Source organism: Gadus morhua, chromosome 5 (genome assembly GCF_902167405.1).
Source record: "Gadus morhua chromosome 5, gadMor3.0, whole genome shotgun sequence".
Taxonomy (NCBI): Eukaryota; Metazoa; Chordata; class Actinopteri; order Gadiformes; family Gadidae; genus Gadus; species Gadus morhua.
The window spans coordinates 1,021,447-1,047,079 of record NC_044052.1 but is presented as its reverse complement, the minus strand read 5'-3'; the positions used below and the strand labels follow the sequence as shown (position 1 = coordinate 1,047,079).

The window sequence follows — 25,633 nt, the reverse complement described above, 5'->3', positions numbered from 1 at the left end:
GTTTACAAAAATGCAACGTCTGGTTGGACGGAAACTAAAGGTTTGAAAGCTACATGCAGCTGTGTGTGTGTGTGTGTGTGTATGTGTGTGTGTTAGAGAGTGTATGCGTGAGTGCTTGCGTGCGTGTGTACATTTGTAAAAGTGCAGGTGTGTGTGTGTCTTTGTGTGGATGTGTGTGTTTGTGTGATTGCATCCTACGTGTGTGTGTGTGTGTGTGTGTGTGCGTGCGCGCTTGCGTGTGTGCTTGCGTGTGTGTTTGTGTCTGTGCACGTCTGTGCTCACAGAGGTTCCCGTTGATCAGCCGGCTGTAGTCCATCTGGCCCCTGACCAGGCGGACGGCCTTCAGCTTGGCCTCCTGGCTGTCCACCCGCTCCTTCAGCCATCGCAGCTTCTCTGCCTCTGACTGGAAACAAGGGTTTGTGTTTGTGTGGTTGTGATTTTGTGGGTGTGTTTGTGGGTGTGTGTGTGATTTTGTCGGGGGGGGTGGGTGGAGTGAGGGACAGCGCAAAGGTCGTCCATGAAGATCCTCATCCTCATCCTCATCGCCATCCGCTTATCCGGGGTCGGGTCGCGGGGGGAGCAGCTCAAGCAGGGGGCCCCAGACTTCCCTTTCCCGGGCCACATTGACCAGCTCTGACGGGGGGATCCCGAGGCGTTCCCAGGCCAGTGTTGAGATATATCTCTCCACCTAGTCCTGGGTCTTCCCCGAGGTCTCCTCCCCACTGGACGTGCCTGAAACACCTCCCAAGGGAGACGCCCAGTGGGCATCGTTACCAGATGCCCGAACCACCTCAGCTGACTCCTTTCTAAGTAAAGGAGCAGCGGCTCCAATCCGAGTTCCTCACGGAAGCCTGAGCTTCTCACCCTATCCCTAAGGGAGACGCCAGCCACCCTTCTGAGAAAACTCATCTCGGCCGCTTGTACCCGCGATCTCGTCCTTTCGGTCATCACCCAACCCTCATGACCATAGGTGAGGATAGGAACGAAGATCGACCGGTAGATCGAGAGCTTTGCCTTGCGGCTCAGCTCTCTTTTCTTAACAACGGTGCGGTAAAGCGAACGCAATACCGCCCCCGCTGCTCCGATTCTCCGGCCAATCTCACGCTCCATAGTACCCTCACTCGCGAACAAGACCCCGAGGTACTTGAACTCCTTCACTTGGGCTAAGGACTCATTTCCATGAAGATCGTAAAATAATAAATATTTTAAACGGATCCCTTCAGAGCTTTCGATCTTCAGACACATCAAGTTCATTCAAACTAGTTTCTGACACTTTTTATCAAATGTCAGTGTTTGCATTTTTGGAATTGGCACCTCTTCCCTGCGCAGATATCTGTTTAAGAGAGTGAGGTAATTATCAAGTGGTTCTTACACCCGTTGTTTGTTTCTCCACTAAGCCGGAGGCCTGAACAGACAGAGACAACAGACCGCTGAAGAATGGGAGCTGAGTGAGACTTCTGGATTAATATCTGGTTCAGCTCACCTGAGTCTGTGCTTGGCTTGATCTGCCTCGCTGTTGAAGATACCTGAGTCTCTGTTCCTGGGAGGCAGAGGACGTTAGAAATATTCAAGAGAAAACATGCAACAGATGAATTGACTCTGGGTTAACTTGTACTACATGAACGTTACCAGTTAATAGTAACTGGTAACTACATGCTTTTACAAGTTACTACGCCCACATCTCCATGCACACAGAAGACATGCAGGTGAACAGAGCACTATGAGGTAATAATTAGGGGTCCTAAGAAAAAGTAGGAGCCTTATTGTAATCGTTGGTATTATTATTAGAGGTCCTACAGGTGAACAGCATAACATTAAGGGCCCTATCTTGCATCCGGCGCAAGTGACTTAGTCACTGGCGCATGTGTCGTTGCTAGTTTACAACTGGCGCAGAGCGCTCTTTTGCCACCTGCGCCACTCGCCGGTAAATTAGGGAATGATCTTGCGCCCCAAGGGGCGGTTCGGCGGAAGGAGGAGGCGTGTTCTGGCGCAAACGGTATTTTGACGTTTCTGAAAACCATTGCGCTACTGACCAGGAAATACCTGGTTTAAAGTCAGTGGCGCGTTGTTCAGACGCTATTTTAAGGGCGCATGCATACATGCGCATGCGATGCATACGGATTGCTTGTGCACCTCGCGCATACACTTTGCTTCTCTCATCTACCTAGCCGCACATTCTTGGTAAATTATTTGGGAAAGAACAGCTGATGCAGCGGTGATAAGTTGTAGGCTACTTTTAAGTCAATGCATCTGCAAACACCGTACAGCAAACACATATTTTCTTGACAGAGACATCGTGTAGGCCTACATGCCCATAACTTTTAGGATTGATGAGTAGGCCTATTTGATCGTGAAAAGCATTGTTTTACCGCGAGTGAGTGTTCAAAAGAATGAATGAATGCGGGCGCGCGTGTGTGCTCTGTAAGGCGCCCAGTTTCCAACCTCGAAATTTCACTTCATTTAAATTTAATTTGCATCGTATTTGTTATCCTTACCAGATGCCCGAACCACCTCAGCTGACTCCTTTCTAAGTAAAGGAGCAGCGGCTCTAATCCGAGTTCCTCACGGATGGCTGAGCTTCTCACCCTATCCCTAAGGGAGACGCCAGCCACCCTTCTGAGAAAACTCATCTCGGCCGCTTGTACCCGCGATCTCGTCCTATCGGTCATCACCCAACCCTCATGACCATAGGTGAGGATAGGAACGAAGATCGACCGGTAGATCGAGAGCTTTGCCTTGCGGCTCAGCTCTCTTTTCGTAACAACGGTGCGGTAAAGCGAACGCAATACCGCCCCCGCTGCTCCGATTCTCCGGCCAATCTCACGCTCCATAGTTCCCTCACTCGCGAACAAGACCCCGAGGTACTTGAACTCCTTCACTTGGGCAAACTAAACACGTAACGCATAATACAATCAATGGCAATGTCTATTACCGCGGGGACACATGCATAGGATAGCATACAATACTGATAAGAAACAATGTTTATAATGTATTGCGTATATCATTAAATAGAACCACAGTTGCCGCATATCATATGTTATAGCCTATCATACGTTTTCTTTGCCGAAATTTATTTGAGGACTCAGTATATTCCATGTGTGAATTAGGCCATATTATTTGGCAATAAACTAAGCCATTTGCAGTTTGAAATTCTCGGAGACTGCAGACGCGCTGTCAAAATATCAACTCGTCCGATTCAAATGCGCTCATGGCTCTTAAAGGGGATGGGAGCTGGCACTCTCATTGGTTTGTTGCACGTTACGCCCAAACCACACCTACGGGTAATTAGGCTGCTTCAGACCAACCCCTTTGACACTTGCGCCGCGGCGCAAGCGTCATTTATCCGCCTGTAAAATAGCGATAGCCGTAGAACCGCCCACAAAGCTACTTGCGCTTTGCGCTTTCCCACTTGCGTTTCAGACCGTTAAAATAGGGCCCTAAGAGTTAATAATAAGGGGTCCTACGAAACAGTAGGAACCCTATTGTAATTGTTAGTATTATTATTATTAGAGGTCCTACGAAAAACGTAGGAACCAAACACCCACAGTCCAAAAGATTTGGTGCCAGAGATGGTAAAAGTTGCAAACTCGGCAAACATGTACCAGGTGACTAAAATTCATGGCAATAAGGCGAAAGACGGCATAGATATACATTTTAAAGTGAAATACATGCACACGTAAACAGCTCTACAACAGGTTAAAACAGCTCTAACATTGCATCCAAAAACCTCAGCTGTTTTTAGGCTCAGCTGTTATACAGTTTTTTTTTTTTTTTTTGGTACATTTCTTAGATCAGAATCGAAATTCTCAAAACAACCAGTTCAATTTTTGTCACTTGGGCACATCAAAAAAGCAGTTTCTCATTGCTTTTAACAAGTTGCAAATGCTTTGGTACAGCCATGCATATGATTATGTACAATTCTCTGCTCTTTCCTACATTATCAATTGCTTATGTCATGTTGATCCAAATGTATTGTATTGGGTCTATTGAATAGTCCCATCCCAACAACATTTGGGCATTGGTTCATTGCATAGGTCTGTACATACAAAATGGTTCAACAAGTTGTCATAATATGTGAAGCATATTTCTACACATTTCCATTAGATTTTTTTTTCTAAATCTGTCCTGAATTGGTAAATTATTCCCAGATGAATCTTGACTTTCTCTAATGAAGGGAAATGTGTGAAGTGTTAGATCAACCAACGATCAACCAGTTTACTGAAATAGCTCAATGGTGCATCTCATGAACCATCACTGACAAGTATATATATAGCTGGAGCACAACACAATGTTACAATGTTTGACAATGGAAGGACAAGGAATTGGCCGGGGTCAAAAGCCAGAGAGAAGAAGAGGAAGAGGAGTGAGGCTGCATGAGAATGAGAATGTGTGGCCCACCAGACAGGAACGTCTGGAGGTTTAGGAAGACTGCACTGTAATTCCTACAGCACTGCATGTACAGTTTTCCCAAAGGACATTTTACTATGTTCACATTTCTATATTGTTTTTTTCTTTGTGCTGTGCTGTCTTTTCTTTTCTATATCGCAATGACATGGTCTTTCGACAAATTACAGTACAAACAGTAAAAGGGTAAATGTGCATCTTGTCCAGTCTCTTTCAATCAATCTCCCACCTATACTAGGGTGTAACTAAAAATTTTAACGGCGTTAATTTTTTTATCGCGCGATTAACGCAATTCTTATTTTAAAAAAAAATGATTTCTTTTTTCTTTTTTCTTTGGCCAAAACAAAGAAGCAGTAGCCTGACTGTTATGTTCAAGGCAGTATGTTTGTATATTCATTGTTTAATTGCACTATAGGCTTTTTTTTTGCATTGTCCTGTTTTGATCAGTATATGCCAATGTTGTTTTCAATAAAAAAGCATTTGCACAAGGCAATCCGATGCACTTCTCCATGTTGATTAGAGCATTAAAATTAGAAAAATTAATGGGACAAATAAATCAAGGGATATTTAGCATAGAAAAAACATTTGCGATTAATCGTGATTAATCATGAGTTAACTACAGCCAGAGAGAAGAGGAAGAGGATTGAGGCTGCGTGGCGGAGGAGATGGGAGGCACAACAGAGGAAGAGGCAGAATGCACGTTCCTGATGAGATAAGAGCCACACTTGTAGACCATGTTCTCAATCAGGGGCTTACAATGGCAGAGGCTGGTCGAAGGGTGCAGCCAAATGTTGGGAGAACAACTGTGTCCTCAAACATTCAGACTTTTCGTCGACAGAACAGGAATGTAATCTAACGCAATGTACTGTATACTTTCTGTAATGCTTCAATCAATATTACAGTATTCCACTTGCATTTTACAATGTACGGTAAGTATACTTTTACTGTACTGTATTTCTTCCACATAGGATTGCAAGACAACCTCACAGGGCTGGCAGAGGGCCCCTTTTCGCACCTGAACAGGAGCAGGCTATTTGCACCATGGTCGTAGAAAACAATGCCATAAGACTAAGGGAGCTAAAGAGTGCCATTATAGAGGACAACAACATCTTTGAAAACATCCAAACAGTCAGCATCTCAACCACTGACAGGGTGCTGAAGAGACACCAAATGAATATGAAGCAGTTGTACATTTGAAAGAAATGGTGAAAGAGTGAAGGAGCTGCGCCACCAGTATGAACAGGTAAAGCATGTATGAGCATGCAGTAACTTTACCTCACAGTAAACAGTACAACATTGTATAGTGATATACAGTACAGCTATGGCTGAAGAAAAAAAGACGCAAAATGTGCTATATACATTTGATGTAACTGTATCTTGTCCAAAACTAAAATGCATGTAATTCATAAAATTCATTTTGTGTCTTCTGGATATAGCGCATAATGGAACTTGAAGCAAGTGAACCAACGCACAACTTCATCTACTTAGATGAGGCTGGATTCAACCTAACGAAACACAGCAGGCGTGGTCGAAATATCATCGGCTACAGAGCTACAGTTGATGTGCCAGGCCAACGGGTGGGAACATAACTATAGGTGCTGCTATCTCTGAGAATGGTGTGCTCACGCATATTCCCGGGCCATACAATACAGAGCGTCTTGTCACCTTTTTAGACACTCTCTACAGGGATCTCATCCCTGAACAAGAGAGGAGTCAGATTGGAGATGACTTGCCAAAGTACGTGATAGTTTGGGACAGTGTCAGTTTCCATCGCTCCAACATCATCAGGCAATGGTTTGACCCACAACAGGATGCTGATGGAGTTTCTCACAGCCTACTCTCCATTCCTTAACCCCATTGAGGAATTTTTCTCAGCATGGCGATGGAAAGTATATGATCGCCAGCCACATACACAGAAGACCCTTCTGGCTGCTAAGGATGCAGAGTGTGATGACATCACAGAAGATGCCTGCAGGGGCTGGATAAGAAACTCTAAAAGATTCTTTCCACGCTGCATCGCAAGACTAGATATTCGTTCTGATGTGGATGAGAATTTGTGTCCCAACAGACAGGAACGTCAGGAGGTGTAGGAAGACTGCACTGTAATTCCTACAGCACTGCATGTACAGTTTCCAATGAGTAGATTGTCCTATGTTCACATTTCTAATATTGTTTTTTTATTTTGCAGTGTTATCTTTTCCTTTCTGTTTCACAATGACATGGTCGGTCAATAAATTACATTGCAAACAGTCAAAGCTTAAATGTGAGTCTTATACAGGCTCTTGCAATCAATCTCCCACGTACACAAAGGTGTTACTTGCAATAATTGTCTTCAAAACTTTAGCCATAGTTTAAATAAGAACATCCCTCCAGAGAACACTGTTATATTTACAACATGACTAAGTAATTTGACTGTCTTATCCGCACACATAAAACAAGGACTTGCCATTTTGATGACACTGACATGTTCATTGACACAAATATTTAATTTTGAGAAACGAACTAAGGATTTTGAGTAAGGGACTGGCTTTTGCATGAAATGCATGGTGTTTTGCTATTTGTACGAACTGTTTTGAGAAATGCCCTTACTGTTTTGCAAATTTCGAGGATGATTCGAGAAATCTACCAAAGCGAAAAACTGTAATGCATTGGCTACAACTTGACCAAACATTAACTGCTTTGGTGCCAGGGTGGTAAAAGCTTAAAAAAAATTATCTAATTTAAAAAAATTAGATGTACTATATGGTGTGAAATTCATATCAATAAGGCTTAAGATGGAATATATATACATTTAAAAAACAGCTAGGCTTGGCTGTCAGTTACAAAGGGTAGATTCCATAGTATACCCATGCCAATTTTCAAAACGATTTCAAATAAAAAAGTATGCATTTGTTTGAAGTTGCCTTCTGAACCGCGGCAGTCTACGGTCATACTGTGGGTCATACGGTCATAGTGTCGCTCATAGTGTCGTTCATTTTATCCGCCATACTGTCCATCATACTGTCCGTCATACTGTCCGTCATACTGTCCGACATACTGTCCGTCATACTGTCATACTGTCCGTCATACTGTCATACTTTCATACTGTCTGTCATACTGTCATACTGTCTGCCATACTGTCATGCTGTCATACTGTCTGTCATACTGTCATACAGTATGACGGACAGTATGACGGACAGTATGAGAGTATGACGGAGGGTATGACAGTATGACAGACAGTATGACAGTATATACTGTCATACTGTCGTACTGTCCGTCATACTGTCATACTGTCTGTCATACTATCCGTCATACTGTCATACTGTCCGTCATACTGTCGTACTGTCATACTGTCCGTCATACTGTCCGTCATACTATCCGTCATACTGTCCTACTGTCGTACTGTCCGTCATACTGTCCGTCATACTGTCTGTCATACTGTCCGTCATACTGCCATACTGTCATACTGTCCGTCATACTGTCATACTGTCATACTGTCCGTCATGCTGTCCGCTATACTGTCCGTCATACTGTCATACGGTCATACTGTCCGTTATACTGTCATACGGTCACACTGTCCGTCATACTGTCATACTGTCTGTCATACTGTCCGTCATACTGTCATACTGTCATACTGTCCGTCATGCTGTCCGCCATACTGTCCGTCATACTGTCATACGGTCATACTGTCCATCATACTGTTCGTCATACTGTCCGTCATACTGTCATGCTGTCATACAGTCATACTGTCCGTCATACTGTCCGTCATACTGTCATATACTGTCGTCATACTGTCATACTGTCTGTCATACTGTCCGTCATACTGTCATACTCTCCGTCATACTGTCATACTGTCATACTGTCATACTGTCCGTCATACTTTCATACTGTCATACAGTCATACTGTCCGTCATACTGTCCGTCATACTGTCATATACTGTCGTCATACTGTCATACTGTCTGTCATACTGTCCGTCATACTGTCATACTCTCCGTCATACTGTCCGTCATACTGTCATACCTTCCGTCATACTGTCCGTCATACTGTCATAATGTCAGTCATACTGTCAAACTGTCATACTGTCCGTCATACTGTCCGTCATACTGTCATACTGTCTGTCATACTGTCCGTCATACTGTCATACTGTCATACTGTCGTACTGTCCGTCATACTGTCATACTGTCTGTCATACTATCCGTCATACTGTCATACTGTCATACTGTCATACTGTCGTACTGTCTGTCATACTGTCCGTCAGTCTGTCATACTGTCATACTGTCTGCCATACTGTCATACTGTCATACTGTCTGTCATACTGTCTATCATACTATCCTTCATACTGTCATACAGTATGACGGACAGTATGACGGACAGTATGACAGACAGTATGAGAGTATGACGGAGAGTATGACAGTATGACGGATAGTATGACAGACAGTATGACAGAATGACAGACAGTATGACAGTATATACTGTCATACTGTCGTACTGTCCGTCATACTGTCATACTGTCTGTCATACTATCCGTCATACTGTCATACTGTCCGTCATACTGTCATACTGTCATACTGTTATACTATCCGTAATACTGTCCGTCATACTATCCGTCATACTGTCCTACTGTCGTACTGTCCGTCATACTGTCCGTCATACTGTCTGTCATACTGTCCGTCATACTGCCATACTGTCATACTGTCCGTCATACTGTCATACTGTCCGTCATGCTGTCCTCTATACTGTCCGTCATACTGTCATACGGTCATACTGTCCGTCATACTGTCATACGGTCATACTGTCCGTCATACTGTCATACTGTCTATCATACTGTCCGTCATACTGTCATACTGTCATACTGTCCGTCATGCTGTCCGCCATACTGTCCGTCATACTGTCATACGGTCATACTGTCCATCATACTGTTCGTCATACTGTCCGTCATACTGTCATGCTGTCATACAGTCATACTGTCCGTCATACTGTCCGTCATACTGTCATACTCTCCGTCATACTGTCATACTGTCATACTGTCCGTCATTCTTTCATACTGTCATACAGTCATACTGTCCGTCATACTGTCCGTCATACTGTCATATACTGTCGTCATACTGTCATACTGTCTGTCATACTGTCCGTCATACTGTCATACTCTCCGTCATACTGTCCGTCATACTGTCATACCTTCTGTCATACTGTCCGTCATACTGTCATAATGTCAGTCATACTGTCAAACTGTCATACTAATAATAATAATAATAATACATTTAATTTAGAGGCGCCTTTCAAGACACCCAAGGTCACCTTACAGAGCATATAGTCATCATACATTTTTTAAAAAGCAAGACATTGTGGAAAAAATAAATAAATAAATAAATAAATAAACATAAGCAATAAGAAATAAATAAAAAAAAAAACAATCAAAACAGTGATCAGTTAGACGTTGTGTGCGAGTTTGAACAAGTGAGTTTTGAGTTGTGACTTGAAGGTTGAAATGGTGTCTGACTGTTTTATGTGTGGGGGGAGGGAGTTCCAGAGCCTGGGTGCTGAACAGCTGAATGACCGGGCACCCATTGAAGTGAGTCGTGATGTGGGGATACATAGTAGTCCAGCAGAGGTTGAGCGGAGGGAGCGGGAGGGAGTGTATTCTTGGAGGAGGTCGCAGAGATAACTGGGGGCTAGGTTGTGGAGAGCTTTGTAGGTGAGGAGTAGGGTTTTGTATTGGATGCGGTAGTGTACTGGGAGCCAGTGAAGTTGAATGAGGACAGGGGTAATGTGGTCAGATGATTTGGTGCGGGTGATGATCCGGGCGGCTGAGTTCTGAATGATCTGCAGTCTGTTGATACGTTCGGTGGGGAGTCCGGTGAGGAGGGCGTTGCAGTAGTCTATGCGTGATGTGACAAATGAGTGAACTAGGATTTCAGCGCTGGATTGGGTCAGTGATGGGCGGAGTCTGGCGATGTTGCGGAGGTGGAAGAATGCAGTCCGGGTGATGTTGTGAATATGGGGTGCGAATGAGAGGGTGTTGTCCAGGATGACGCCGAGGCTCTTGACTTTGGAGGAGAAGGGTACTGGGAATCCATCGATAATTATGAGTGGAGCTGGGGTGTGTTGTGATTTAGTGAGGGTGATTTACTCTCATACTATACTGTCCGTCATACTGTCCGTCATACTGTCATACTGTCTGTCATACTGTCCGTCATACTGTCATACTGTCATACTGTCGTACTGTCCGTCATACTGTCATACTGTCTGTCATACTATCCGTCATACTGTCATACTGTAATACTGTCATACTGTCGTACTGTCCTACTGTCATACTGTCCGTCATACTGTTATACTGTCGTACTGTCCGTCATACTGTCATACTGTCTGTCATACTATCCGTCATACTGTCATACTGTCCGTCATACTGTCCGTCATACTATCCGTCATACTGTCCTACTGTCATACTGTCCGTCATACTGTCCGTCATACTGTCATACGGTCATACTGTCCGTCATACTGTCATACTGTCTGTCATACTGTCCAACATACTGTCATACTGTCATACTGTCCGTCGTCTGTCATACTGTCATACTGTCCATCATGCTGTCCACCATAATGTCCGTCATACTGTCATACGGTCATACTGTCCATCATACTGTTCGTCATACTGTTCGTCATACTGTAATACTGTCCGTCATACTGTCATGCTGTCCATCATACTGTCATACTGTCATACAGTCATACTGTCCGTCATACTGTCCGTCATACTGTCATACGGTCATACGGTCATACTGTCCGTCATACTGTCCGTCATACTGTCATACTGTCCGTCATACTTTCATACTGTCATACAGTCATACTGTCCATCATACTGTCCGTCATCATACTGTCATACTGTCATAAAGTCATACTGTCCGTCATACTGTCCGTCATACTGTCATACTGTCGTGATACTGTCATACTGTCCGTCATACTGTCCTTCATACTGTCATACTGTCATACTGTCATACGGTCATACTGTCATACTGTCATACGGTCATACTGTCCGTCATACTGTCCGTCATACGGTCATACTGTCCGTCATACTGTCATACTGTCATACTGTCCGTGATACAGTCATACGGTCAGTCATACGGTCATACAGTAGGACCTGTCATGGTTGCTTGCAGCTACATTAATTATTTTTTTCCTGGTACATTTGGCCATATCTCCAAAACAACATTTTCAAAAGTTGTATAATTTGGCAGGCTTGTAGAATTCGTAAAGTGAGTTAGGGATATCAAGGATAGGCCATAATTAACTATAGGTTGCGCTATAATATGCATACTTAAGTGAAAAATACTAAACTGTCTGCCATTTCAACTGGGAAAGTGCAATATGCTTCAAACTTGTTATACTTGCACCATTCATCATGATGAACAACTTTCAGAGTCTGACCCATATGGTCTGATAATTTAGTCTTAATGCAATGGCCATAACTCGACCAAACACCCACATATAAACTGCTTTTTGCCGAAAGTGGTAAAAAATGTATACTCATCACACATGTACCAGGTGACTGTGGTACTCTATGGTGTGAAATTCATAGCAATAAGGCTAACGACGGCAGAGATATACATTTAAAACATCAGAAATATATGAATATTTCAGATGTTTTAACAGCTCTAACATTGCGTCAGAAACACTTAGGCTCGCTTGTCAAATACGGCTACTAAGAGGAGATTCAACAATATATCCATGCCAAATTTCAAGTCTATATCTGAAAATATCTGGTACATATGTAGTTTAGCAAACATGGAATTTGACACAATATGCTTTAGAAACATGGTTGGTGATTGTTTTGATATGTAAACTTCCGGAAAACCAGTTTTTAAGGCATACCAATGCCATATTACCATACCGACCAAGCTCACCATACCTCCATGTGCGGAAGATTTCCATTTCTCAAAATATAATCAGATCTGCCCCTGGTAGTGAACATGCCCATATAGTGTAGTGGAACTACGTCGGATTCATGACCATTGGTGGTTCAGGACTAACTTCAACTAATCATTCTGTGAAACATGGCATCACATCAAATAAAGTTGACCATCATGTATTCATCAGGCCACCTCCATACTCAGTCATACGGTCATTCAGTAGGACCCTGTCATGGTTGCTTGCAACTATATCTGTGTCTGTACAACGAAGCATGGGAATTAAGATCAGGGTCACCTGTGGTCATTTGTGCTTCTTTGAGGATAAAGAAAGAAGAAAGAAAGAAAGAAAGAAAGAAAGAAAGAAAGAAAGAAAGAAAGAAAGAAAGAAAGAAAGAAAGAAAGAAAGAAAGAAAGAAAGAAAGAAAGAAAGAAAGAAAGAACAAATAAAACAAAAGAGAAGTGTTCAAAAAGCACTGAAAGACATCAAAGAGAGTAGTAAAGTAACGAAATAGAAAGAGAGGCAGGATGCTCAGAATTTCTCTCCCTGATTCCAAACCACAAGGCCCTCTGCGTTATCAGCTGCCTTACAACACCTTGTGTTCACAGTACTCAGAGGCCCTTCCTGTTTTCTGATCGGACAACCGGCTGACTGTAGCAGCTGCCCATTCTTTCATACAAACCCATTTCCACCCTGATACGTGTGCAAAGGAAGGGGGTTTATAAAACAGATGCAGCGGTATCACAGCCTTGGTCCCAGGGCTCAGTGTTTATTACCTAAACCACGTTTCCCATGCACAGCTCCATGCTAAGCCATGCTCTCTGAAGTCTCTTACGTTTCATGAAATCTATGAAATTAGGTTGAATCACAAGTAACTTTTTTTACAAATAAAACACAATTTGAAATGGTAAATTCTCCTTCCTCTTAATGGTGTTACTGGTGTAAACACTGACAGGCACCGTTGACTAAGACTACATTTAGTTCGTGTCTGTTCTCTGTGTGCAATGATTTTGGCATGTTTTGTGTTGTGATAGTGAGACTTTACTTGACTGTTTTTGTATGTGCATTGTGTGGGCTAAGTAAGAGAAAAGATAAAAGGAAATAAACATATACACACACACAAACACACACTTAGTCAACAGTGATGTTTAGCATGCTTCTACACGCACTCCTGGCGTTCTGGTTTGTGTTACCTTAGCAACCAACCTCTGTTGTTGAGCCTCTATTTGTTGCTGTTGTCTCACGGCCATTTCCTGGAGCTCAGAAAGGGTCAGCTCTACACGGGGAACCTACACGCCACAACCCCCCCACGCAAAAACACACAACCACACACAGACACAAGCACGTACACACACACACGCACGCGCGCACGGACACACACACCCACAGACAGAAACACACGCGCATTACGCATGCATTATAATTCTAAAGTCGTTCACTTACTTTTAAACTAAAACTACCAGTTAAACATGATATGTATCTTTACTTAACCTCTACTAATAATGCTATGTTCACCTTGGACATTCATGCAGACAGATCCATCGTTTGAACCTTGTCATGAAGTTCACAGCCTCTTCATTTAGTTCTGTTTTTCACAATGACGACAGGAGAATCTCTCCTTGCAAACTAGAATGGTGAGTTCTGACTGTTCCACTCCGGGAGGGAGGACAACCTTTCCTTGAACCCTACTGACGTGCTCGTTGAGAGGAGCATCTACAGCCACACAATTGTATGTTGTCAGGGGTTCTCAAGGCTTTGGACTACTTTACTCACCAAGCTTTACTCACCGAGCTGCCAAGAGGGAGCCAAGATTACCGCTAGCAAAATTAGGCCTATTGTGTCCTCCTCTGATCTCGTCTCTATATTCTGTTAATTGAGTATGGGGTCATTAATAATGTATGTACAGAGAAGGATACATAAATGTATTTTGTGATTTATAATTACTCTCTTCTCACAAATACATTTCAATGCACAAACAAATTGGATATCGGTATGTATAAATGTTAAATATATAAAATACGAGGGAGGCATCTGATTGCCTACAGAGAGTTCCTTGTTGAAAAAAATGCTTTTGTGAATCCAGCCCACACAAATGCAGACAAGTTCACAAATGAAAGCGTCTTGTAGATTCAAGTTTAAAAGTTTGTATATAAACATCCAAATACTTTTTTTATGAAAATTGCAATTTTTTTTTTAATTCATATATGTATGGGTTTATATTACATTTATTTAAAACAAGACATATTTTTGTGTGGATCAGAAATGTCTTTGTGAAACTTATTTTTGTTTGTGGATTTATTTTACATTTATACATACCGATATCCATTTGTTTGTGCATTGAAATGTATTTGTGAGAGGTGTCATTTATATATAAATCCCAGAATACATTTGTGAATCCTTCTCTGTGCATACATTATTAATGAGACTGTTCTGACCCCATACTAGAGACATTAAAATCAAATTAGAGATTTTGCAGACTGCACATCAGCAAGACAGCAGCTCTCTGCTCTTCCACTCATCTCTTAGTATTATCATTAGGGTGCCAAGCACAAAGTGCGAAGGTAACCTATTGTAATTGTTAGTTTTATCATTATTATTATTATTATTATTATTGTTATTATTATTATTATTATTATTATTCCACCAAGTTTGACTTACACACCCTGAACCGCACACAACATTAAAGGTCCCATGACATGAAAATCTCACTTTATGAGGTTTTCTAACATAAATATGAGTTCCCCTAGCCTGCCTATGGTCCCCCAGTGGCTAAAACTTGCGTTTGGTGTAAAACGAGCACCAGCTGTTCTGCTCGCATTTGAAAAAACTGAGGCTCAATGGCGCTGATTTGGAATGTCTTTATTTATGTCGTCATAGAGCATCTAAGCTCCTCCCCTTACTCCCCTTAAGGCCTCCACACACCGGCGCCGCAGCGTCGCGTCAAAAAGTCTGCCCCCATTATTCCGGGTGTACCAGCACACAACGGCGCCGACTAGCCGCGCGGCAGCGTTCCGCGCCGCGCCGCCCAACTACTCTTCGAGACAATGTTCTATTCCCGAGCGTCGCCGCCCCTGAAAAAGCGCTTTGTAAAAGCTGGTTTGTACATCCCGGGTCCCGTAGGCACCTCCATATCTACCCCTCACCACTGGATGTCGCCCTCTTTCGTTTGCGATAAACAATTACGAGAATGGACGATGAGAGACTGGTCGTCGAGGTGGAAAAATACGTCGAATTGTATGACCAAAGTACCCGTCATTACAAAGACAACTCCAAAAAGGTAATTGCCTGGCGAGCCATAGCTCTGGAGATTGGATCTTCAGGTGAGAAATCAACAATGGTGGAGTAAGTACCCAAACCATTAACCATAATGGGAAATAGACGAAATCAAGTCACATATAATCACACCATGTAGGTAGAAACCAGATTACTTGTAATATATATTTTTTTATTTAAGGCAAGGCAACTTCATTCATATAGCACCATGAAGCAGACTCAAAGTGCTTCACATAGAAACATTCTCATACAATAAAATAGATAAGTAAAAGAAAACACAGGCAAAGCTCAAAAATGCATTGTCATGTATTAACTGTCTCTCTGGTATCAGATCATGTATTTACTGTCTCTCTGGATTTAAGGAAAAATAACATCAAGTGTCTCGAGCACTCAAATAAAATACACTGGCTACTGAATCCAGCACAGCAATAACATCACTGTGTTTATCCCGAGGGATAAAAAAAAGTATATCTATGCAAAAGAGTATACCAGAGAGGGATAATAACTAGATTATAGGTCATCATATAGGCTGCACCATATGGTTCTGCCATTGCACACTTAGTAGCGAATTGAAATATTGGCGTGCCTCTCAGGATCTGCACGGAGCTCCTGGACCAGATTGTGGCATACCCCCTGTTCTTGTTTCCGTTCATTGATGGGGTGCACCCAAACCCTTCGTCTTCTCCTTGCTCCTTGCAGGAGAAGAAGGGCAGCCCCCCTCTGTCTGGCAACAGTTATTTGTTCTGTTGAAATAAAAAAAACTCAATAAAATGTAAAAGAGCTTTCTCAATTAAAATGGATAACTACTGGCTGCATACATGTAAATGTGTGGCTATGTTAAGGCTATATAGATGGATAGATAGATATATACTGTATTGGTCCCAATGGGGATCAATAAAGCCATCCAGGAGCTCAATACAATAAATACACACAATAACAATTGGCCTTAAAAGGTGACTGCACTATATACTAAAAAGGCTTAATAGAAGGTCCTGCAGTTATTGAGATTGTTGACGCAGTAGATGAATAATTGCAAAATATAAAATAAATAAGAAATGACAGTAAATAAAACGATAAAGTGCCCTACAAACTAAGTTGATCTGATGCTTGAAAACATACTTTCACTGCGCAGATTAGCCTACATTTTTCCAATTATTCAGCCAAAAAGATGGAAAATAAATAAACTAGGCTACAATAGGCTACTCACCCATTGCGTTTCGTGTCTTTGCTGCGGTTGATTGACAGGTGACTTCCTGATTTTATACTCCAGCGCGGCCGTCGCGCCGCCTCCTGTTGGTGCTAGGGGCGTGCTTTTGACGCGCGTAAAATACGCGACGCTGCGCTGCCGCGCCGGTGTGTGGAGGCCTTTACCCAGAGACGTTGGCCCGCCAATGAGACACGACCGTGCGAGCGCCACATGTGTGTGTGTGAATACACACACTGTAACGCAAGTGTTTCTTGTCGGTTGTTTGACGTCTCTTGTATTTACACAACGAGACTGTGGTGAGGGTTATCTGAGCCATGGTTGAGAAGGAATTGGGGGAAAGGAACTTTGGCTTTGACTCGCTGAAGTACATGAAATGCGACATGCCGCCGGTTGCAGCGAGGCACCATCGCCCGGAAGCGGGCAGCCGGCAGCAGGCAGCGCGCGGTTCAGTCTACTTCACATTGATGTGAAAGTGGAAGAACCAGAGACGTCGCAGAACCCGACAAAGTTGTTTGTGATTCATAATATCGTCTGGAGGCCAACACAGCTTTTGGCCGTGATAATATGTATTATATGATATAGATATCTATGTATTATATGATATTATTTAGATATAGAGCTCTAGGACTGTAACGCAAGTGTTGTACACTTCCTTGTTATTTGGATAACCGTTCTGCTTTTGGTGTTATGGCGCATAACACGTCGGACTCTCGTCTCTGGTATTTCTACAATGAGAGTCGTAGTGGGGGTTATCTCAGCCAAGGTTGAGAATGAATTGGGGGGAAGGAACTTTGGCTTTGACTCCCTCAAGAACATGAACCACGACATGGAGGAGAAAGGGATTGTTGGCGGCGAATGTCTTCCGCTTGAGCCCCGCTGAGGGACCACCCTCAGCGTGCCTAAGCGCTGCCTGGCAACAATCCCTTTCTCCTCCTTGTCGTGGTTCAGTCTACTTCACATTGATGTGGACGTGGAAGAACCAGGAACGTCGGAGAACCCAACGCGGTCATTTGAGATTCATAATATTGGCTCACACAGCTTTTGGCCATGATAATATATATTATATGATATAGATATCTATGTAGGCCATATGATAATATTTAGATATAGAGCTCGAGGACTCCCGTGTGTTCTAGAATATTTACAGAACACGGCTAAAGGCTGTGAGCACCTCGCCATTGCGATACATCCACTGTAAACAGAGCGCATGGTACCGTGGCTGCAAGCAGCTCAGGGCCACACCCCCACCCTCCTCCTTGACCCGCCTCAGTCCCCTCATTTGCATTATAGCTACAGACGCCAAAACAGCACATTTGGGGGAAGCTCAATGTGCGACTGGCTCAGAGTGGCTGTAACTCTGCACCACGGCTGAATTTCGGGAACGTCTTTGAATACTGTGTTATTTTCCCACTGATACCTATGTTAAAGAATACATAAAATAGCATGTCATGGGACCTTTAACAGAGAGCAAATATTACACTGATTGGCCCAAAGGTGGCGCTTTAACTAAACATTTTGCAAAAATGCTAAATTTGAACAAACATATCTCATAACCGCTTTCACTTAGAGTCATGACACTTCGTCAATACATGCATATCCTCATGGTGAACAAAGATGCTTCAAAAACCTATGACTTTATTTGGATAGATTCACGACTATGTCGAACTTTGTTACAAACACTTGATTCCTTAAGGATCCATAGGTTTTTGCACAAAAATACTTTAGCATCTATCATCTTTAGACCAATGTCCTCAATCTGACATAAAGCGAAGTCTGTACATTAAAAACTAAAGCGCCCAGGAGTAGGGATGTCCGATATTGGCTTTTTTGCCGATATCCAATATGCGATATTGTCCAACTCTAAATTTTCGATTCCGATATCAGCCGATACCGATGTCGATATTTGGGTTATTTTTCCTCAAACCTAATTTAGGTAACATTACATATCTCCTGTTGTGGAATTAACACAACATGCTTAATGTTATTGTGATGCCCCACTGGATGCATTCTTGAATGCAACAAGGCTTTCCAAATGTTAACTTTGTCTGTGCAAAATAAGAAAAATACTTCAACTTAATTTAAGGGAAAAGTGCCATGTTTATTTTTATTTTTTTAATGGTCTCAGACAACAGTTTGGATTACACTCTCCTTGAGATAATCTTGACAATGCCCACAACAAATAGGGCAAACTTGACTTCACAAATGATAAAACATTGTACCTGAACAACTATGTGCAACATAGCAGTATGATTCTTTAACTAAAACTCAATAACCTTAATTGAATAAATGCACAAATATGAGTCAATTACAATGTGCACTGTACTGCACAATTTTGAAAACATTTATTTGAGCTATAAAAAAATAAATAAAAAAAAATCGGTTTTAATGCAAAAAAAATCCGATACCGATATTGACAGAGACACATTTTTATGCTAATATCGGGCCGATAATATCGGTGGGCCGATAATATCGGACATCTCTACCCAGGAGCCATTGACTTCTAAAAAGGGTGTGGTTTAAAACGCGTAGAGACTCCTCTGATCTTGAGTCCAATGCAAAATTTGTTCAGAATCTAATTCTAAACAAGATAGAGTCAACATATTTCCAATTTGGGCGTGGCATCGAAAAGGGCGCGGTCTGTGACTAAAATCACCACAGTTCATAGACGGAATGTTTGATTTGAGCGGGACCAACTTAGTGGCGGTTGGGGACCAAAGTTCCTGCTCAAGTAAAATGAAGTTGATTGACAAAACAATATGGCCACCAGAGGCTCAAAATCGTCCAAAATTAACTTAATGCTAAAAGGCAAGGTTAACTTCAACCAATCCTCATCAAACGTATCCATATCGGGCTATAGGGAGCGGTAAAACAATTGACTGAAAATGCAACCTCTCCAAATTGTTCCCAGATCAGGCGATCTGGGTGTATCAATTAACTGAAAATGCAGACTTTGGCCGGACATATTTTCTGAATTTCTTCTTCTACAGTCATGAAATCCGGTAGACATTTGTATTTCCTCTTGTTCAGCAAATGTTGGAAGGAGACCCAGAACTTGTAGCAAAATGGCGGCTTGACGTTCAAATTAGCCCAATCAATGATAGGTGACTAAAGGCGGGGTTAACTTGAGTCAATAATCACCAAACTTGGTGTATTTAAGAAGCATAGGTCAAGGTTAACCAGGCTAAAGTTCATCAAAATAGGACTATAGGGGGCGCTAAAGTGATCAATTGAAAACTTTATAGAATCATTACTCGTCAGCCTTACGACGTATGGTCATGAATTTTTTTCGGCCATCAACAGATCCAAGCTGAGGCTATTCCAGCGTTGTCAACCGTATGCAAACAAAAACGGTCTTACGTGTCTGCGTCAAGGTCTTAATGGTCTGTCAGGGTCTTAATGGTCTGACAGGGTCTTCATGGTCTGCGTCAGGGTTTTAATGGCCGGTCAGGGTCTTAATGGTCTGACTGGTTCTTATTGGCCGGCTTTAGGCTTGGCACCTATAAAATACTGCTTGCACTTTTAATCATTATTATTGTAATTATTATGATAATACTTGAGACCTAAAACCTGATCTTTCTCTGAGTGGAATCGTATTTTGAGTCTAGCCAGCCACAATTAGAGCATTTCACATAAAATCTTAAAACCAATAGAAAAGGGTCCTGTGTACCTGAGGCATATTCATTCAACTAGACGTCAGAAAGAGGGCAGCTCTCTACTCTTCTTAGTATTATCATTATTATGATAATTATTAGTATAATTGTGTCTGTCTACGTATTACACAAACAGACAACCTATCCATGTGTGTGTGTGTGTGTGTGTGTGTGTGTGTGTGTGTGTGTGTGTGTGTGTGTGTGTGTGTGTGTGTGTGTGTGTGTGTGTGTGGGTGGGTGGGTGGGTGGGTGGGTAGGTGGGTGTGTGGGTTCGGGTTTGGGTACATTTGTGTTACTGACCAGACATGCTAAATGGCAGGATGTCCTTTAGAGACTACTTGATGCATTTCCTTAATCAAACAAAGAGACACACACACACCCTTCCTTCCTCTCCAATCCTGAGTGGTCAGTTTTATTTGATTTATTTATATTTAAGAGTATTTAAGCTGGTGCTCATTAACAATTATCACACAAAGTTTGGATTTCCCACACAATATAAATTGCACATATCATTTCACACAACTCAACTCAATGCGGCTCATTCGGCTTCCATGCCGTTCCAATGATTCTGATCTGCTGTGTCAACACGAATGAAGGCTACTGTTGCATCAGGATGCAGTGGGCGTTTAGGGTTAGAGTGAAGGCCTGATGCCAGAACAGAGCTGCTCTGGAGGCTGGTGACTGCTGAGTGCTGTGAGATAAATGAGCCATATCCCCTTATACTTTCAATCATAGCTTATGAAATACCTTTTGATTCTAATTTTTTAAATATGTTCAGTAAAATCCAACAACAAATATTTCATATTGTGAATGCTTTTAGATGAGTTAAAGGTGCTGTAGGTAAGACACTGCAGACATTCCCCCAACACAAGGAGGGAATCTCTCTCTCTCTTTACAACTCTCAAACCTTAAGCCCCTTATGGGGAGGCAATAACCTTACAAACTAAGGAACTTGAGATTACCTGGCACTCATTTCAGACTGTAGGAAACACCAATTACCTGATAAACCATATGATTACCTGATCAGCATCATCCTCTGGGCTACTTTCAGAGGTGTGGTTTGAGACGTTTGAGACGAGTCACCATAAGAGAGCAAAGCCAAGGAGCATAACATACAATTATAGTAAGAATGGCACTGTGAATACAACACACAGCTATTTAAACACTTGCCATTCCATCGACTGGATTGCTAAAAGTAATGTCGGGATGATGTACTCTCTCTCTCTCTCTCTCTCTCTCTCTCTCTCTCTCTCTCTCTCTCTCTCTCTCTCTCTCTCTCTCTCTATATATATATATATATATATATATATATATAGTTATTTATATCATACATACCCTTTTTTTTCTACAATATGATATTCCCTTGATACTCTGAATATCATTGACCTCAGTCTCATATAAATATTATTTCAGAAGCCATATCAGAACACAGGGATACACAATAGACCCCCTACTGATGTGTAGCAGAGTGGACATAAAGAGATCAGTGCAACATGAGGACCTGGGCCAGCTGGCCTCCACTGGGCACACACTGAACACATGAGGTAACAACGATGACTTTATGAGCGTCCTGAACATCAGCACCTAGTCAGGCAGCGCGTGACACAGAAGGCAGTGTCCTGATGTTGGGCGCATCAGGACGCTGCCCTGGCGTTGGAGATATGATGTTCTGCAGGTTAGGATGAGGTGTCAGAGACCGAGGCTGGTCAGCTGCTGACCCGCGGTGCGCGGGAACTCTGCAGTGCCGTACCCTGCTGACACTTAACACAGCACACAACGTGCACAGCAGCGTACACACACTGACACACACATACACACACTGCTAGTGTGTTTGTGTCTATCCGTTACAGAGACAGCTCCGCACCACCAGATCGGGACGGGCTTCCGCCGATCAGAACGACAGGGGCATGCTACATAGAGCATCGGCACCTCTATTATGACCCTCCCACACACACACACACACCCTCTCCCCCCCTCCCCCTCCATTACCTGCGGGCTGTCCCATGTGATCCTGCAGGAGCGGACCTTAATTTTGCTGCATTGTCCTTCCAGGGAGAACTCCTGCACCAAGTCAAGCTCACTCCACTCCATGGCCGACAGTGTTTTCAGAGTCACAGAACGTACGCTGTCCCCCTGTTCCTCTAACAGAACGTACGCTGTCCTCCTGTTCCTCTAACAGAACGTATGCTGTCCTCCTGTTCCTCTAACAGAACGTATGCTGTCCTCCTGTTCCTCTAACAGAACGTACATTGTCCCCCTGTTCCTCCAACAGAACGTACGCTGTCCTCCTGTTCCTCTACACCTCTCTACCCCACCAACAAGGAAATACTCTGGTCTGCATCCTCAAAGCTGAACGGGATGCGGGGAAAGAGAGAGAGACTGAGACACCAATGTATATATAGTGAGGGAGAGAGAGAGCTAAGGAGGGAGGGGGTGAGGGTGGGAGAGAGTGAAGGAGGGAGAGAGAGGGAGGGAGAGAGAGAGGGCGAAGGGGAGGAGAGGCAAGGATGAAGGTTTGTATTCAAACTTTATTTTTCTTCCTCTCCCCTCCTCCTCATACAACCCTCCTTCTTCCAATCCTTTACTTGTTCTTCCTCGCTCTTGCTCTCTCTCTCTCGCTCTCTCTCTCTCTCTCTCTCTCTCTCTCTCTCTCTCTCTCTCTCTCTCTCTCTCTCTCTCTCTCTCTATCTCTCTCCCTCTGTGTTTTCTCGACAGAGTGAAACCTTCAGGGTGACACAGCAGTCAGGCTACAGCAGCTGAGCACCTAAACAAGACAGACCAACACCCTCAACAAGACAGACAGACAGACCAACACCCTCAACAAGACAGACGGACAGACTGACCCACACCCTCAACAAGACAGACAGACAGACCAACACCCTCAACAAGACAGACGGACAGACCAACACCCTCAACAAGACAGACAGACAGACCAACACCCTCAACAAGACAGACAGACAGACAGACAGACAGACCAACACCCTAAACAAGGAAGACAGACCAACACCCTAAACAAGACAGACAGACCAACACCCTAAACAAGACAAGTGATAATGTTAGAAAGTACTATTTACATGAAAAATGCATGCGATATATTTGTGGCTAAAAACGTTTTATTTACATGTGGAAAGCACCTGTTACAGAGCTAAATGGGAATTTTCGTATTTGTCTTGCTACAGTTTACACTCTAACCTTGTACAAATTATATTTATCTTCATTTCTAAGGAAGAGTTTAACTAGTTGTATAGCTGCAGTTGCTACACTGCAGTGAGGACAACACACATGGTACAAGTTTGTGATTGCATGGAAAGGGGAATAATCTATTACCAATTATAAATTGTCATGTTTTACTTACAATTGGGGGATTTAGCAGACGCTTTTATCCAAAGCGACTTACATCGGTTAATACACACATTGACACATCGCCAGCAGAGTCTACCATGTTCAGGGACACATCAACAATCAGCTAGGAGGAGCTTGGGATCGAACTAGCAACCTTCCGGTTACAAGGCAACTGCTCTAACTCCTGAGCTAAGACGTTGCAGAGCGTACATGGTACAAGTTCCAGTTTACGTCATGGACAATGGAATGTATCTATTACAAATATGGTAATAACGTGGTAACACCATGGAAACAAACAGCTTCGTACCCAGTATTTAAGAAGATGTACCATGACATTAGAGGAAAACTGCTGATAACTTCAATTGTAACTTGAATTAATAGGTGTTTCTAAGAATTGTTTGCCTAATTTCCTAGGAAGTACAGTTATTACCACTCTAATACAGTTACAACTACACAGTACTTAGTTGAGTTGATGGGTAATAGTGGAGGTTTTACTTAGTACTTCAGCTGTAATTCCTCTGTATTTACCTTCTTATTACCAGTGGTAAGTACCCAGAAATACACTATGATTTACCATATATTTACCGGGTAATTCCTCAGTATTTACCTTCTTATTACCAGTGGTAATTACTAGGGGTGTAACGGTACACAAAAGTCACGGTTTGGTATGTACCTCGGTTTTGAAGTCACGGTACAGTACGGTACTGTTAATAGTTAAGGGGAAAATTAAAAAAAACTGCTAGTTTCTCAACCCATAGATGAATGAACGAAAACACCAATAAACTATGGCATTTGCATTTCTGAATTCCCAGACAGGGGTTGTTGAAATAGTGTTGTGGGCTGGGTTTGCACAGCTAAAGTGCTGTACGTAGACATGGAGAGCCCTCTCCATAGCCGGAGGGCCTGTCGGAGGCCCTCTCTGTAGCTTACGTGCGCATCCAATATCTTTACATTCGCCATATTAACACTATGAACGCCACATTTACGAACCGCGGTACACCTCTGTAACCGCACCGAAGTGCCTGTACCGTATCGTAAATATATACCGTGCTGTATATATTTACCAGGTAAATACCTAGTAATTAGGGGAATGTTAAAGGAAGGGTTACCCAATTATCATGTGTGAGAGGTCATTCCTCCTCCTGAGTGTGCTTCCTATTTATGTCTAGTGTACCCCTAGTGTCCACAAGCACCCCCTCCCCTCACCATATGGATATGGAGAATGTATATATATGACACCACCGCCACGTCCCAGTGGCGGTGGTGTCATATATACTACAATGATCAATTAGGAGGCCGAAGCCCTAAAGGAAGTGATGCAATAGGTGACTGAGTCGAGGACATTAACAAGTAAGCTATAGACCTGGGATCTCTTTTATATCAAAGAGGGCCTCATAGGACCCATATGATTATCATCTGGGGGGCTCCAGCCCTACATGAAAGGCTCACATAGCATCATCAAATGCTCTATTGAAACGCATTGGTACCAAGCCGTTGCCAGAAATGAATCTAAATTATTGAGGTTGCTAGGTTACGGGGACGCTGGCGACACTGACGCCGCTCCGTCTGCCTTGTTTTTATTTAAGTTTTTTCAAGTTTTCGCAATTTAATCTATTTTATTTTTATGACAAAGTTTGTCATACGTTTTAACTTCGTTTTGGCCTTCTTTTGTCACAATTTTTTCTTGCACTTTACCCCATCCTGAGCTTGATTTTGGATATCCAACGCCTCGGTCGATCTGAAGCTGGTTGCCTGTGCTCCACCGCTGCTGTTTTTGGGCTACTCGATGTCTCTCTCCCTCTCCTTCATCCTGTCGGCGGATTTGACGCTGACCAGCAGCTAGGTTAGTCGGTTGACTAATAACTAGCCCTCCCAGAG

General features: G+C 42.9%; 1 protein-coding gene across 2 annotated transcripts in view; it reads right to left on the bottom strand.

Moving 5' to 3' along the window:
• Positions 1 to 23,298, bottom strand: part of LOC115543554 (apoptosis-stimulating of p53 protein 1) — a 44,742-nt gene extending 21,444 nt beyond the window's left edge. Inside the window, exons 1-3 of one of the 2 annotated variants that reach the window (XM_030355942.1) lie at positions 22,403 to 23,298; positions 1,484 to 1,540; positions 283 to 403 (exon numbers count right to left, since the gene is read on the bottom strand). In XM_030355942.1, the coding sequence (XP_030211802.1) occupies positions 283 to 403; positions 1,484 to 1,540; positions 22,403 to 22,504 (280 nt within the window). In that variant the 5' untranslated portion in view covers positions 22,505 to 23,298. Of the gene's footprint in view, positions 1 to 282; positions 404 to 1,483; positions 1,541 to 13,476; positions 13,915 to 22,402 lie in introns of those variants that run through there. The other variant, XM_030355943.1, reaches the window with a different exon arrangement.
• Between the last annotated feature and the right edge of the window lie 2,335 nt (positions 23,299 to 25,633).